The sequence below is a fragment of the Rattus norvegicus genome, chromosome 13, assembly GCF_036323735.1.
Source record: "Rattus norvegicus strain BN/NHsdMcwi chromosome 13, GRCr8, whole genome shotgun sequence".
Lineage (NCBI taxonomy): Eukaryota > Metazoa > Chordata > Mammalia > Rodentia > Muridae > Rattus > Rattus norvegicus.
In genome coordinates this window covers 101,267,791-101,284,717 of record NC_086031.1, presented here as the reverse complement: position 1 = coordinate 101,284,717, position 16,927 = coordinate 101,267,791, and the positions used below count along the sequence as shown (strand labels likewise).

At 42.0% G+C, this 16,927-nt stretch overlaps 1 protein-coding gene across 4 annotated transcripts in view; it reads left to right on the top strand.

The window, feature by feature from the left end:
- Spata17 (spermatogenesis associated 17) overlaps nt 1–16,927 on the top strand; it is a 178,807-nt gene that overhangs the window by 31,504 nt on the left and 130,376 nt on the right. For 2 of the 4 annotated variants that reach the window (XM_006250449.5, NM_001398667.1), the window contains exons 3-4: nt 33–114; nt 8,827–8,877. In XM_006250449.5, the coding sequence (XP_006250511.1) occupies nt 33–114; nt 8,827–8,877 (133 nt within the window). The other 2 variants (XM_039091499.2, XM_063272550.1) reach the window with 2 other exon arrangements.

The window sequence follows — 16,927 nt, the reverse complement described above, 5'->3', positions numbered from 1 at the left end:
GAGCATGTACTCATACCCTGTTTTCATTCTAGGCACTTGAACAGAGTAGTGACAATTATTCAAAAGTGGTGGAGAAGCTACTTAGGCAGAAAATATTATCAACTTATTGTTGAGGTAAATACAAATTTTCTCTTATTCTGACATTTGAGTTATACAATATGCTGTAAGATGTATGTTTATATGTAGTTTACAAATTTCTTGTGACAAATAGTCATAAATGAACTGTTACTGTTGAAAATGTCCGCAGAAGCCTCACATACTGAAGACCATACTGGTACTAGGTTGGAAAATTCTGGGACCTTTTAGAAATAGGGCCCACCTCAAGGAGGAAGGTCACTTGGAGTATGTCTTTGGGGGCTGTCTTGTTCCAGCCCTCACCTCTACTCCTCCATCCCCTCCTGCTGCCCCTTTCTCTGCTTCCTGACCCCATTGTGTGACCTTTCTTGTGCCTCTCTGGTTCTATCTGATCGTGGCCTAGAACCAATGGTTCCCACCAAGCTTGGGCTGAAACCTCAGAAACCAGGAGCCGGAGTAAATCCTGTCTGTTCAATGAGCTTCCTCTGGCCACGCCAGTGCACAGAGGATCATGGAAGGACAGACCTGAGCTTAATTTTGGGAAGGAAACTTTCCTGAGCAGCTTTTTCTAACTGTTTCCCCTAGGTGACTAACTTTATGGACTCTAAACTGCAGTGGCTATTTACATTTTAATATCTGTCACCCTGAGGGCTGGAGAGATGGCTCAGTGGTTACTAGCACTGGCTGCTCTTCCAAAGTACTGGTGTTCGATTCCAGGTACCTGCATGGCAGCTCACAAATTAACTCCAGTTCCAAGGGCTCCAACACCTCACAGACATGCATGCGTGCAAAAACCACCAGTGCACATTAACATAAATAAAATAAAAATAACTTCGGCTGCACGTTTAGTAGATGTATGTTTTGATGAGTCTCTGTTTGTTCTAGTGAAGTCTTTGCAAACAGGCACATAGCCTACTCCAGGGTTTCCCCATTGGAATTCCCCAGTGAATGTCTCCATGACATCAGTCAACAAGCTCATAAGGATGTTCACTAGGTAAACACAGACGTGGCGTCCATACGTAGTCCCCGAAGTACTTTCTACAAATTTTGTTTTACAGGTAAATGAGATTTCAAAAGTCAGTAAATGGGGTTGGGGATTTAGCTCAGTGGTAGAGCTCTTGCCTAGCAAATGGAAGGCCCTGGGTTCGGTCCCCAGCTCCGAAAAAATAAAAAGGAAAAAAAAAGTCAGTAAATAAGGCTAGTAAGAAGGCTCAGAGGCTAAAGCTCTTGTCCCCAAGCCAGATGACATAGTTCGATCTCCACACCGCACATAGTGGAAGGAGGGAATTGATTCCTACAAGCTGCTTACTGACCTCCACACCCCCGCTGTAGAACACATAAACAAACAAATAAATGTCACTTTCAAGAATTTTAAAGAATTATTTTAAATCACTAAGTAGTACCAAGATGGACGTCATGAGCATTTACATATTTGTAAATATATCAGGATGCATTTGCAATTAGCTTTGATGCACAGCAAATGACAGCATGGTGTCTTTACGCTGGTTGGTGTTGAACAAGTAAATGCTGTTTGCCAGGGATTTTGAAAATTTATATCTTCAGGCTGTTCTTTAAAACTTGGCTTTTATGATATCTATTTGATGTTGTGCATGCCAGGCGCAGACTTGCACATGTGCACTTGGCATCGTAGTTTGCAAACCTAACAGCTGTAGACGGCTATAATTGTTGTACATGGCGTGACAACCCTGGTCATTGCTGTCGTCTTGCACTGAGCCCCGGCAAGGACACACACGTGCGTCACTGCAGCTGTACTCCCTCACCACGGTGCTTTAGTACACGATCTCTTAGGGACAATTTTATGAATGGATAGATAGTGAATACTGTTTTTTCGTACATTATTGCTGCTCCCTTTATTGAGACGCAGAGGTCAACTGGACCTGACTGCACATCAGTCCAGGTACTTTTCATCACTTGTTTTTGATAAATTGTTTTGTTTGAAACGCAAGCCTCTGAATTGAGAAATCAAATGCCTGTCTCTGTGTTTAACATTTCGACAGGAAACTTGAGGAAGAATAGTTTCAAGTCATAATTCCTAGGGTGTTCCCTGCCAGGCCAGGGATTTTCTTTCTTTCTTTCTTTCTTTCTTTCTTTCTTTCTTTTTTTCTTTCTTTCTTTCTATTTTCAAATGGTTGCCAGGCATTTTGATCCTTACCTTTTGTTTGAATACATTTAACTAGCCCTTATTTTTTATTTAAACATGTACAGAGGCAGCGTTCTGCTTGTATCTGAACTTAATTCTGCTATTCTAATGGAGAACTTTATTTTATACCTGAGCCCATCTTGACCTTCATGGAAGACAAACGCCTCACTCCGTTTGCATTTCCCTCATTTCTTCTGATGCCTTTTAGTGCTATTTCTTAGACCCAAGTTTGCTTTCTTCTTTTTTCCAGTTTTGACACCCAGATTTCTTTTTTAAAAAATCACTGTACATTTATTGATATTTAAGGCCATTTAAAAAGTAATTTTGAAACAGTTTCAGTTGTACAGAAAAACTGTAAACAAGTATAAAAGACTTCCATACAATCAGTGGTCACTCAGATTTCTGAACTCAGAGAAAAAAGTTCCGATTATTACTTTCTTGTTTCTCAAGCATTCTCTTATTAATAGATACATATTGCTTTCTGTGTGTGCATTTGTATGCATGTTCTTACATGTAAGGAACACAGGTGTGCATGTATTTAGAAGGCATAGGACAACATCATCTCTTTTCTCATGTGCCATCCATCTTCTCTTGAGACACCTATAGATAACAGCTGTGCATATGGACCATTTGAGACACCTATAGATAACAGCTGTGCATATGGACCATTTGAGACACCTATAGTTAACAATTGCATATGGACTGTTAATGCAGTCTCTGCAGGTCAAGCAAATGACCTTGAACCTGCCTTTGGAGAAACCGTGAGCAAAGTTCCGGGGATAAGCTTGGCATTAGAAACAGCGAAAGCACCGAGGACACTGATCTCGTGGCCCAGAGAATGTGGAGAGCAGCAGGTTGGCCAGGACTGGATGCAGCCTCCAAAGTATAATCCTCTACATTGTAAAGGGAAACTTAGAGCAGTGTATTGCATTCATTTGCTCCTAGGATTGGTCCGTGAAGTGGTATATATAGAAAATATCTTCTTTCACATTTTGGATGATTCAAACTCTTTCAGACTTCTACTGACTTGAGACTGGGCCTTATACTGTAAGTTAATGGAACATTGGTCACACCCAAGCTGGCACTTTACTAGGCTTTCTTGTTCTTGACAAGGAGTGATGTAAATACTACTGTGCTCTATATCAAATATCTTTTCTAGCACAGTCTGAGGGCGGTTTGGAACTATAGAGAGCATTGTAATACATGGTTACTTTGATGCTATTATGAGGGAATTTACATAACTTAGTCCTAGCATTTAAATCGTGATCGTCCAGTTAGTGACATGTATTCATAGATTTATGGTAAATTGTTTAACTGGTAACTATAATAGTGGTTTTAAAACATTATTGTTCAACCTACAAAAATTATTCATTACATAGCTGGTGATTCAAAGCTCACAGTATTAAGTAACAAACCATTCTACATTTCTTACAAAGGATTGATATGGAAAAAATGAAAGAAAAGAACAGACTAAATAGACAAAGGATTGATGTTTGATAGAACATTTAAGTGAATAATAATGAAAAGAACTTTACATGACTTTAAACAGGATAAAAAAATCATCAGCTCTCAGATTCCATTGTATGTTATAATAAATGCTGATTTTTTCTTATTATAGAAAGAAAAACTATATAAATTATGCCACTAATTTTAAACTAGTTAGTAAGAGACTGGCATAACTGCTTTTATAGACTTTTAATTTTGCATTAGACAAAGGCTTCTTCTACAGATAGGAAAATATCCCACTCTCTTGGCATTTCTCTTCCTGAGATTTCCAAATCAGTTGCATGTAGAGAGCATTCTTCCCCTTCAGTGTCCGCGAAAAGAGCGAGATGTGTCAATTTTTTTTCTTCACAGTCCTACACTGAAAAATAGACAGCAAACATGGATGACTTAAAATTCTGAGTTATTGCTGTAAAATTCTGTTGATTTTCATCGGCTCACCTGCTCCCAAACATTCTACTAATGGCTACTAATGTGAGAAAGAACAGAATTGCATTTAATTTTTATGTCAAAAAGGAGGCTATTTTAGCAATCAGAGGTACCAGGCATAGTGTGGTCGTTTGCCTGAGAACAAGGCAAAGCTCGCATCCCCTCATGATTATCTAACAGTAAATCATTGCAATGATTAGTCATGCACTCAGAGCACCAGGGGAGTGGAAAACAGAGCTGTCTTAGCAGCCCTGTGTGCATGCAGGACTTGAAAATCTTCCGTGCTCCCCGGGCCTCAGTAAGTGCTGGCTACACATCGTGATCGTGAGGGCGAGTGTTACTTAAAATGTGATGCTTCTGAAGGGTGGAATTTCTTCCTTGAATCTCATTTCTCTCTTCTTGATTTCTTTCAAAATGCTTTAGAAGAAAGGAAAGATAAGCTAACGTAGGGTTTGTTCCTGCCGCATTGAGTACTATGCATAAAAGATGTAGGCCAAACCAAAGAAGAGTGGGAATCTGACCCATCTGAGGGAAACCCTCTAGGAGACATTTACCCTTCTAGGAGTTAAACAAAGGAGACTGGGATGTGGATTTCAGAGGGGATTGGAGCTAAACTGAACAGGACTCTGGGCTGAAGTGGTCTGACAGTGTGAGCTCAAGGAGCGACCCGAGCTGCACAGGTGACGGTCAAAGGCTGAGCACAATAGCAGTCCTCAGGGGTAAGACCTTTAGTCGGGAGTCAGACAGGTTTGCTGTGTTCTGTTTTGTTTGGCTATCTTTTTGTTTTGTTTTGTTTTTTTATCATGGCATAGCCAAGAAGGGATTTGGGAATGGAGTACCTGACACAACAGAAGAGGGAGGGAGAGGGAAGCAACAAAGACGAGGTAGGGCAATAAAATCAAGTATAATAGCACATATGCATGAAACATATCACTTTATAGGTTGTATACATTAAAATATAACCTAAAAAATTTGAAATTACATTCTGTTGTTTTCTCAAAGAAGTCCTGGTGTTTTAGGTTTGAAAACCACTTACAGCACCCACTGGAGCGAGGGGACTACTTAAGTTCCAGTTGGTAGTACTTGGACTATGAAGAAGGACAAATTCTATTATACATGCTTACAAGAAAACCAGGAAAGAGAATCTGTGCAGCCTAAAAAGGACTGCAGGCAGGACTAACAGACAGTAGAAAACAACAAAGGAATCAGATCAAAGGGCCAGGGGAGGGAATTGTTAGTGATAATGGGGAAGCAATCTTGATACTTGATTATGGTGAACTTTGATTGTTACGTTTGTCCCATATGAGAGTTCTTCTCATTTATTTGACTCCTCATTGTAAATTACTTCATAGAAAGAAAAGGAAGGTGTAGGAAAAATACAGACAGGCAGAGGCCAAGAGACAAAGAAGCAATGTAGACGTGTTCGTGCCAGCCGTCATTGTTCTAGAGAAGTGAGACGGTGTGTGCCCCGGCTTTGGCTTGGAGTTGGCCTCACTCACCCGTGGACATAAAGCATTCATGTGTGGGCAGCACAGTTAGAGCATTTCATGTTCAACAACCAGGGACGTGCGAAGGTCTTTCTTTATTTCAAAGGATTTAATAAAATATACTTTGTACAAATCAGTGTGATGAAGGCATTTGAGTGGAGTAAAAATAAGAAATGAGTATAAACATTTACAGTTAAAAGCGAAGGTGGCCTGAGCATGCTCAGAGGATACTCGGAAAGGATGGATGAAGGGAGGGGCTGGAGTCTTCCAAGCAAAGCCACTGTGGGGCTAAGAGCACAAAGACCTTAGAAGCAGCTGCAGTCAGAGTGCTACAGAGCCCACAGCATGGTCCTTTACTGACAGAACCAGTGGCCGGCAAATCAGAAAGGGTGACTCTTATAAATCACAAACATGATCACTGTGGTCAAATTTTGCCAAGTTAGAAATTGAGTATCAGCCATATCAGAAAAAATATTTATCAGATAAATAAGTACATTTTCAATAGGAATATGCATCCTATGGGTAAATCTGAAGAATATTCTAAAATATTGGCCCAAGTGATATGGCAAAGACCACAGGAGGTTGGCATTGATCAAATTATAGCCTCTGACCTTGGGGGTTCTTACTCTGTTGATATCAGGGGTTCGTATTCCCCCTTGCACAGGAGGTGTCAGTCTTCTTTCCCCATTTCTCCTCCATTCCCCCTTTGAATCAGTGAGTGGATACCACATTTGCATTATAGTGAAACAATGTAATTTCCCTATGCTTACTATTATGACATATGTCCCCTTCCGACTTAAAATGAACTTGGGGTCTCTATAAGAAATGGATAAAAGACTGGTAAATAGTAAAGAAGATAAAAATTTTGTTTGCTGATAAATTGCAATAGTTTTTAGTTTAGCTTCTGTTACAAGAGTTGCTACCACATCCTCTGTTTATCTAACTACACGGAAGCATTAATGTAACAAAAAAAGCATTGCTCAGACTAGAAAAAAGACTAAATTCAGTCACAGGAAAATATGAAATGGGGACCTACATCTCTGAGATTGGATATAGATATGCACATTCAAGTACATTTTGACTGTTTTTTAAAGATTATGAAATATTTAATACAATGTATAATTATCAATCATTTTAACTGCTATTCAAATACATTCACATTTAAAAATATTTTATCTTTAATCATGTGCACATGTGTGTATATGGGTGTGTGAACATGACTGCCTGCCCAGGACAGATGAGGGGTGTTCACCTGGAATTATAGCAGTTGTGGGGCTGGGAACTACCGAACTCAGGCCAAACTCAGGAAGAGCAGTGTGGGCTCCTACCAGCTGGGAGTCAAATTTCTGGCAGTGCCAGCTTCAGCCTGGCTTGAATAAATACAATGTGAAAGTAAGCACTTTAATTTACCTCAATAGCAGGAGTTATGCCACGTTTGCGTTAAGGAAGACGGAGAAGCTAAAGGCAGTCGTGTGAATGACATGATGTAGCCCGCTGTGTTCTAATCGCCCGGACTCTTGATGAACCATGCATTCCTGTGGCTCTCCACAGTTTGCTCTGGATCAGACAAGGCGACTCCCACAGTCTAATGAGAGGGAAAGCCTTTTGCATGGATTCTTGTCCATCAAGAGGAAGATGTGCCCATGATAGATGGTCGAAGCTTTTGACCTATTTTTTTTTCCCAGAAAGCTTAGCACTCATAAGCTAGGGTGGAGTTCTGTTTTCTGCATGACTTTAGATTGGATAAAATGCATACAGTTGTAGATTGTAAAGGAAAACACTTGGGAAGGGCCACACACTGTACACTGGTGCTGTGCAAGGTGACTGACTAGCTAGCTGATCGGAAAGGCAGTGTCTGTGGAGAACTGGACCATTGCAGGGCCAGATCACCATTACAGTTTATCTTGGCATCTTCAGACTTCTTAATCATTCTTTGCCCGCCTCTGTGTCTGGTCTAACATCCTCCTGACTAGCACATAAAACCTTTCAGAGTGGATTTAAAAAGCCTCTGGTTTCTACCAACTGAAGGCTAAGGATTCATCAGAAGATCTGAGGCCTATAGCTAGTATTTCCCTGATTTGCTGGGACTCCTCCATGATGGATCTACCAGGGTGATAGAAATGTGTCCTGCTTTACAATTTTTTGTTCTCTATTAAAACTTCAGCGTTACCATGTTACCGCATAGGAACATGGAATCAAATCCAACGTAACCTGAGTCTGTGTTTCTAAACCATGGTCAGTCATATTTGGCTGAGAATAAACTCTATTTATTCATTTATTTATTATTTATTGACTCGAGAGTGGTGTTTTGTGTTAAGAATATCACGATGAAAAAATATGTATGTGAATGCTTTTACTGATGATTTTGCCGTGCCTCTGTGACTTTTTTATTTTTAATTAAAAGACAGAGCAGATAGGTAAATTTAACTCAACACAGTAATTTCATTAGACGAAACACTGCTAAATGCTTCTTATTAAACATAGATCTGGGCATTAATAGAGTGTCTTTCTTGGAAACCAGGAGTTTAGGAAACCTTCCCTCTACCAAGGGATTTGCTGGAACGTTATATCATCATATTTGTGATTTTATGGAGGTAAAATGAATACTAAATGAAACAAAACTCCCAAGGCTGACTCAGGAGGCAGCTAAGCACACAGTCTCTCACATCGATGGTTGGAAGGCACAATTTGGCCCCGTCACCGCATCCGTACCCTTGAATGGTTTCGACTGAAGACAGCATTTCTTTGAATTTTTCATTAAACCCGACGTCTTGAAATATGAATTCCTTTTATGTTCCTGTGAGTTTTGGCTAAAAGAACCCCAGTGAATAAATCATACAATACGACGTGTCACCAGCACTTGTGAATATTTCTGCTTTGTTATTCTATTCTCAGTAGAGCACCATTGATTATCAAACTCAGCGGAGAGCATTTTATGATCATATATCTCCATTAGTTCTGAGTTTGACTACCATAGATTTTTCTGGTTAAGCTTGCATTATGTATTAGGAAGCCTATCTCTTCAATACAAAGTTTGATTTCATTTTCTAAGCCCAGAACTCTTATTATGTATTATGTATAAAGATTCTTACCCTTTATATGTAAAAATAGGCTGCACTGTCTTTATGTAACTGAAATCTATGCCATCCTTTCTTTTTTCTTGATCCACAGGCAGCGTATTATACTATGAAGATGAATCTCTACAATGAAATGGCTGTCAGGGTAAATATTTCTTCACTTGTTAAACAGACGAAAAGTCAATTGTGCCCTGACTTCCCTTTTAATAAGCCAGGCAAAGCAGAGTAATGCAAACCTGATTGCTATGCTAATGGAGGAGGGGACGAACACGAGTTAAAAAGTTAGCTACGCCAACACCTGGCACCACTGGCAAGTGAGGAGAACATAAACCACATCGTTATAAATGCCTGTGCTTTACAATGTCAGGGACCTCTGAGCCATAGCTAAAGGAAGACCGCAAATATTAATGAAGTAATGCATCACTGTTCATACGTCATGATATGGACATACCATGATAAATACACGACCATGGCTCTGAGATCCAAGAGTACTACTCCATCTAATGCAATTAAAATTATTCCTATGATTTAACAGTAATAACACTTGTTTCCAGCATAGAATATTTTCCTGTCACATTTGTGTTCATTTTATGTGCTAATTGTCTGATAGACGGGTGACTTTGAGGCTGATGATATGGCTTAAGTGGTAAATGTTTGACTTGCAAGCATGAGGATCCCCAGAACTCCTGTGAAAAGCTGAGCATGATGGTGGCCCTTTCTCAGTGCTGGCAGGGTAGAGACAAACGGGTCCCCCAAAGTTCATTAGGCAGCCAGCATAGGCAAATTGATGGGCCTCAGGTTTGCTGAGAGACCTCAGAAAACAAACAAACAATGGCTGGCTGGAGAAAGATTGATGGAGACCCACATCTACTTCTGACTACTGTTTGAATACCCATGTGCACACCGACATTAATGTTAACAAGTGCACACGCATGCACCTCTCCAAGAAGTTTAAAGGCTCCCTGCAGAGGCTTTTGAAGAGGTAACTTTGTCACGGAGTAGGACAAGGCTGACTTGTGGAGAGGCTATAAATGATCCTCTTAACAAAGATTGATTTTTAAGATTAGCTGATCACAGTGAGCAGTGACTAGAACTGAATTGACTTATAAGTGGGCTTTCTTTTAGGCTGTATGTTAAAACTTTGCTAACCTGACAACCACTATTCAATAGGCAGGGCTCGTGGAGCTGAGCAGTTGTAGAGACAGATTTGCAGCCAGCACTAAGTAATCGTCCACACTTGGGTAATGAAGAACCAAGTACATGAACGTGCTTTTGTTTTTGCAATGCTCACACTCTAACGTGCTGTGTTTTTAAGGGGTCACCCTTTCTCTGCAGGCTTACGATCCCCCTCTCCCTGAAGTCTATCGCTCTCTGACTTTATTTCTCTACTTCACCGTAGACATTTTTCTATTAAAACTGATGACACTGTACTATCCTTACTGATCTACATGCCAGCCCCACCATAGCTATGTTGTAAGTCCTCCGGGGCCCGTGTTGGGCTCTCTATTCTTCGGTTTCCAGTGCTTGACTTACAGAAGTGGTTGCACAGGTATCGCAGGGTGGTCGTTAGCACTGTCTTCTCTTACTCTTCCCTGTAGATGGAAGTCCTTTGACTTAAATGATTTGTCTCTACATCACTAAGGAGTGAGCACCCTTGTTAAAAGAAATTATTTTTGCTTTTGCTGGGGATATTTAAAATGTTTAAATCCCAGAGTAGGCACTAAGGCAGGGACGGACTGGACTAGAAATGTAATTGGTTGGTTCCTAGAGAGTCCCTTTTGTCCTGGAACACTTGTAGTGATTTCTCAATCAGGTGTCATTACGTAGTAAAGCCATTGGGCTGGGAGGAGGCCAGCAGACTCTAATTTTGAATGATTTGTCTTGATTTTAGCTCCCCAATCACTTCAGTTCAGATTGAAGTGCAGACTTTATGAAAAATAAAAACCATAACAGCAGGAGGAACACTAAAATTGGCTTCAAACAGATTTGCAAAGTGCTACAACTCTAGTGACTTGCTCACCTTTACAGCTGTGAGTTAGTGTAAACCACAATAGCAAGTTGTCATTCCTTTGTTTCCTTCATGTCTAAGATGTGAAGACTGTAAGAAAAATGTATGCAGTGATTCTCTTGAAAACGGTAGCCACATATGTCTATATAGAGAGCTGCATCTCAGTTCTTCAGAGCACCTATGACTCCGTTCATGAGTCCTGTGCCACACAGTAAGGGCGATTCACAAGAATGATGGTGGTGATTTGAAGGAGACACGTTGGTAAATTTTGTTTAAAAAGAGGATACTGATGGTCTCATAGGCTGGGGATGGTGTTATGATTCTGTGGCTACAGAATGAAGAGGACTGGTCTCAGTCACAGAAACTAAGGTTCCCCAAACTTGAGTGCTGCCATGAAGATAGGAAGGGACCATGTCTACAACGGTAAGTGTATACCTCATGACGCTTCTGTTACCATACCAATTAGTGTCTCTTGCTGCTTCTCCCTGTTATTGCAATTGCACATGCAAAGCACTTAAATCAATTCATAGAGAACGCAAAGGTAAGACCGGAGGAGGGAGGAGTGTTGCCATGTTTTCAGGATGTACACCAGGGCCTCGGCCCTAGGCAGGACACTGTCAGCAGGTTTGCGGTCCAGGCTTCCATCACTTTTGTTTCTCATCCATTGACATTCAGATTACTATGGATTTTGGAAAATAAAGATAAACGCAGTGGAGGAAACTGTTCTGTGAGCAGATGGTTTTTGATATATCAAGGTTTTGCCATTTGTTTGAGTGCTTAAAATAAACATTATTTATAAGACCACTTACAATGTGGTGTTACTTAATGAGGAGTGTGCATCACTGATCTGACGAGCGTAAGAGGTCATTTAGAACTCTCCCGTTAACAAGCTGTAATCTGCTGAGCACACAATGACTTTGTTTAAAATTATCTGTTCAGAGCTGATCAATGACAATAATTGTTTTGTTCCAATCACTTCTGAAAGTTCCTAATTACTTTGAAGGGCATGAATACTGGCCATTTTTTTATTTTTTTATTTTTTTAAAGTTGTCACCTATTCACCTTGAGATTAAGAAAAACAGTGTTGTAAAGTTTATTGTGGCTCTTGGAGGTGTTTTTAAAACATGCCTATTCACTGGGACTTGAATATCAATAGGAAATGCAGAAGAATGCTCTATATCAGTTGTGCTCACGAAGGAAGGGTAGCCACATCCTGCCTGCATGACCCGTCTGTACTAACCAGCATCTTTGTGCTAGCCTCTGCGTGTAGAAAACATGTCTTCAGAATCGGAGGCACTCTTTCTCCTTATAAGGTACACGTAAGACAGTCGTGCACAAAGTGCGCCACAGAGCAAGGCAGGCATGGGGCTGCGTTCCACCTCCGCTGTTTGCTTTTGGAATGGACAGATGCTCTGGAGTGAGTTACCGCACCTCAGTGTCTTCCTGTTCAACATGAGGCCATGCCTTGTTCACACAGAGTGTGAGAACGGAATCCATTAGTGTTACACTTGAAATCCATGAAGCACAATGAATTTCAGCCCCTTCACTTCCCCAACAGCTGTTCTCTCTGCTCACCCAAGGCTCTGTTCCTTCCAGCTCCTATACACACATTACACAAACCCACTTCAGTTACTGTGCTGGGTAGTTTAATGTCAGCTCGACACAAGCTACAGTCATCAAAGAAAGGGGATCTTAATCAAGAAGATGCCTCTCTGAGATGAAGCTGCAGGCAGGCCTGTGGAATGTTCTCTTAATTAGTGATTTATGAGGGAAGACCCAGCCCATTGTGGTACTGGGTTCTCTAAGAAAGCAGGTCAAACAAGCCAGGAAGAGCAAGCCACTAAGCAGCACCCTTCCATGGCCTCTGCATCAGTTCTTGTCTCCCCACATTCCAGCCGTTTGAGTTCCTGCCCTGCTTCCTTCAAAGATACAATACAATGTGCAAGCGTAAGCTGAATCAACCCTTTCCTCCCCAGCTTGATTTGATGATGGTGTTTCATCCCAGCACCAGTAACCTGACTGTACTTCAGTGTGAAGGACTTTTCATTTTTATCTTAATTATCACTTACTACGTCCTTTAGAATACAATTGGGAGTAAAGGATTTCACAAATGTGCTAAGAATATCAGGATTTCAGAAAGTTCCGTCTGTGTCTGTGTGGATGAGGTTGCTACTGTTCCCAGTACGTGCTGGAACTGGAAAAGGAAGGAGCCCAGGTACTGGTATTGAGTCTCCCCACATCACCTACCTCACCCCTCACCCCCACCCACATCACCTACCTCACCCCTCACCCCCACCCACATCACCTACCTCACCCCCACCCCCACCCACATCACCTACCTCACCCCTCACCCCCACCCACATCACCTACCTCACCCCCACCCCCACCCACATCACCTACCTCACCCCTCACCCCCACCCACATCACCTACCTCACCCCCACCCCCACCCACATCACCTACCTCACCCCCACCCCCACCCACATCACCTACCTCACCCCTCACCCCCACCCACATCACCTACCTCACCCCTCACCCCCACCAACATCACCTACCTCACCCCCACCCCCACCCACATCACCTACCTCACCCCTCACCCCCACCCACATCACCTACCTCACCCCCACCCCCACCCACATCACCTACCTCACCCCTCACCCCCACCCACATCACCTACCTCACCCCCACCCCCACCCACATCACCTACCTCACCCCTCACCCCTCACCCCCACCCACATCACCTACCTCACCCCCACCCCCACCAACATCACCTACCTCACCCCCACCCACATCACCTACCTCACCCCTCACCCCCACCCACATCACCTACCTCACCCCCACCCCCACCCACATCACCTACCTCACCCCTCACCCCCACCCACATCACCTACCTCACCCCCACCCCCACCCACATCACCTACCTCACCCCTCACCCCCACCCACATCACCTACCTCACCCCCCACCCCCACCATTCCACAATTTCAAGAATTCCTTTCAGTGCATAGGCGACTCGGCCAATTGCTTTGTCCGCAGAGGCTACTTTTCTCTTAAATGGACTCCGTCTCTGCTCTGTTGTTCGCAGACCCCTAGCCACCACACTCACTCCTCTCCCACATTGTGATGTCTGCTGAATTTTAATTTATTTGAATTTAGTATTATGTTCAGGAAAGAGCTGTCCTCAGCACCATCAGTGTGTGATCCATTTTCCTCAGGGCTATCTCCAAATGCCTCTTACATGCTGTAAACAGAGAAGGAGGCTGCAACACGGGGAGCCACCCAGCCACCTTGTGACCTCGGGCATCATTTGACGACACTAAACATTGAGTCTTCCTTCTTTCAAACGAGGCTCATGATCTATACTTCAGCATGAAGTGAGGACGTTAAATCGGATGAAACAAGACGCTCTCATTTGCATATATTATTTATATATGTAGACACTGAATTGTTTCTCTTTCTCATTAGAAAGCAGTCTGTACCAATTCCTCCATATTGTCAGACAGTACATGATTTTAGTTTAATAATAGAGAATTTCTAAATTAAATATTATATAATTTTTAAAATAACCTTCTTTTACATTAAAAGAACTGATCTATAAATGAGATCATTTGAGGAGCTTGAGAGACCCCTCAGTGGCTCAGAGCTGTTGCTGCTGTCCCAGAGGAAGCTTAGCTCCGAGCACCTACCCACATGAGGTGCATGTGAATCCTGCTTGTGACGCCAGCTGCAGGGCATATGAGGCCTTCTGGCAGCTACAAGCATTGCACAAATTTGCAGTTCTCCCCAAGTAGTTAATGACAAGTAAAGGAAAAGGCAAACTAAGATGACTTGAAGAGCATTTTGTTGACAAGTTCCGTGTGGCTACATCGAGTGGTGTTGTTACCTCATCTGGCTGCGAGGTTTCTGTCTCTACTACACTCACGGTGGTTATGCTGTTTTTGTTTTAGTCATTTTTCCACACTGAAATAAAATATTAAAGTCCCCACATGTCTCAGGCTGTAAAATGAATGTGAACTGCTTTTAAATGACTTTTTATTTAAGTCACAGAAAAATTCTTTCTGTGATGGTTTCAATATGCCTGGCCCAGGAAATGGCACTATTCAGAGGTGTGACCTTGTTGGAGAAAGTGTGTCACTGTGGGGTTGGGCTGCCTGGAAGACAGCAGTCTTCTCCTGTTAACCTTCAGAGCAAGATGTAGAGCTTGTAGCTCTTCTAATGCCTGCCTGCCGGGATGCTAATGCTCCCACCTGGATGAGAATGGACGGAATCTCTGAACCTGTAAGCTGCCCCAGTTAAATGTAAAAGTTGCCTTGGCTCTTCACAGCAATGGAGACCTCACTAAGGCAGTCGGGCAGCACTGCTGCTCACTGAGGATCGCGTCAACACTCACTTACTTACATGCTAAGCTAAATGTCCTTGGGCTAAACTAAGAAGCAAAGCAAAGCAAAAACAGTGTTGGGAATAAAATTCCACGAACTAGGGGTTAGACTCTTGTATTGAGTATGAAATTTAGACTCTAGTATTGAATATGAAAATACATTTAGAGAAGACATTCTTGCAGCCTTGAAACTGTGCTAAATTATGAAAGACTATCTCCTGCATGGCGATTGCTTATATGTGAGTCATTGCACAGTTAAACCTATGGGAGACTAGCAGAAGGTCTCGCTGCCTTCTCTTCTTATAGATAAGTGCAGAGTCTTTTTTCCCCCTTTTGCCACAACCTTGATATCACACTTTACATTTAGGCCTGAATTGCCAGGAAAATGGGTGGATATAGAACCAAAGGAGATGGACTCTCAGGATGCCTGGGTGTCTGAGAAGCTTGGAGCTTGCTTAAGTGTGTGACCACATGTCCAGGACTCCTCTCAGGTCAGAAAGTGGAGCTATGTCTTCTGGTAAAAATAGAATCGCTTGGATTTCTGTGAGTAGTACAAAGAAGATAGCTTCAAAAAGAAGTTTCATTGGTTAAAAATTGTCATTCATTTATTTTCCAATTCTGTTTGTAACAACTGAAAAATAGACTCGTGACTGCTCCAGCTCAATGGCTAGATAGAAAGTTACATCAGCCGTTTTCTTCTCCATGGTGAGATACTGTTTTGCACATGGAAATGTTCTGAAGATAAAGCACAGAAGTAAACTGTTGGGGTCCCACTTGACACCCAAGAAGTCAGCAAACAGCACCTATTGTTAACATGGTTCAAAACGCATTCAAAGTCATGGTCAACACAGTACCAGGCAGAGTTGCCAGGACCTTTCAGCCCAGCACTCCAGAAACCAAGGCAAGACTAACAATTTGAAGACAGCCTGGCTTCCATAGAGAATCTCAGGCCAGCCTGGGCTACTAGAGAGATGCTATGCAGAGTACAAAATAAGGAAACCCAACGTTAGCTGTTAGGATTTTCCTTCCATTCATGGAACTAAAGGCTTGAACCAAGGCCCTTGTGAATATATATAACTACAATTTAAGAAAAAGACACCATGAATTTGAAAGAGAACAGGTTTTAGAGTGAGGAAAGGGAAGGGGAAATTACATAATTATAATACAAAAAATGAAAAAGTTAAAAATAAATAAAAGAACAAAAACAACATTTTATTTAAAGAGCCTCAGTTAGCAATTCACTTTGATTAGACCTAATACAATCTCCAGTCAGTTAGTAGTTGTATTCGCTGCTTTCTCTGTTGCTGTGACCAAATACCTAAGAAAGCAACTTCATGGCCAGAAAGACGGTTCAGTGGATAAGCAGCTTCCGTTATAAGCATGAGGGTGGGGCTGTGGATCCCCAGTATCTCTGTAAGTGCACTGGGATGCTGGCCTATGCTTATGACCCCAGTGCTTGAGAAGGGGAGGGTATGGGAAAGGCAGGCTAGTTAAGACTCCTCGCACCAGCCTGGCTGCAGCCGGAGAGGCTGCCTCAGTAAATAATGGGGACAGTGATCAAGAAAGTATCTGACTCAACTTCTGGCCTTCACATATATCTACCCACACATGTACCCACACACATGAAACACGCTAATGCACATGTAAACATACCACACACACACATACACACACAGCAACCACATACAAATTACAATAGCGGATTGTTATGTTTTATCTTTGTGCTATCTTATAACAAATATATTGGCATCCCAGCTACATCTAATATACTAACTATATTCATAGAAAAACCCCAAGATGCTTTTTGTGTTTT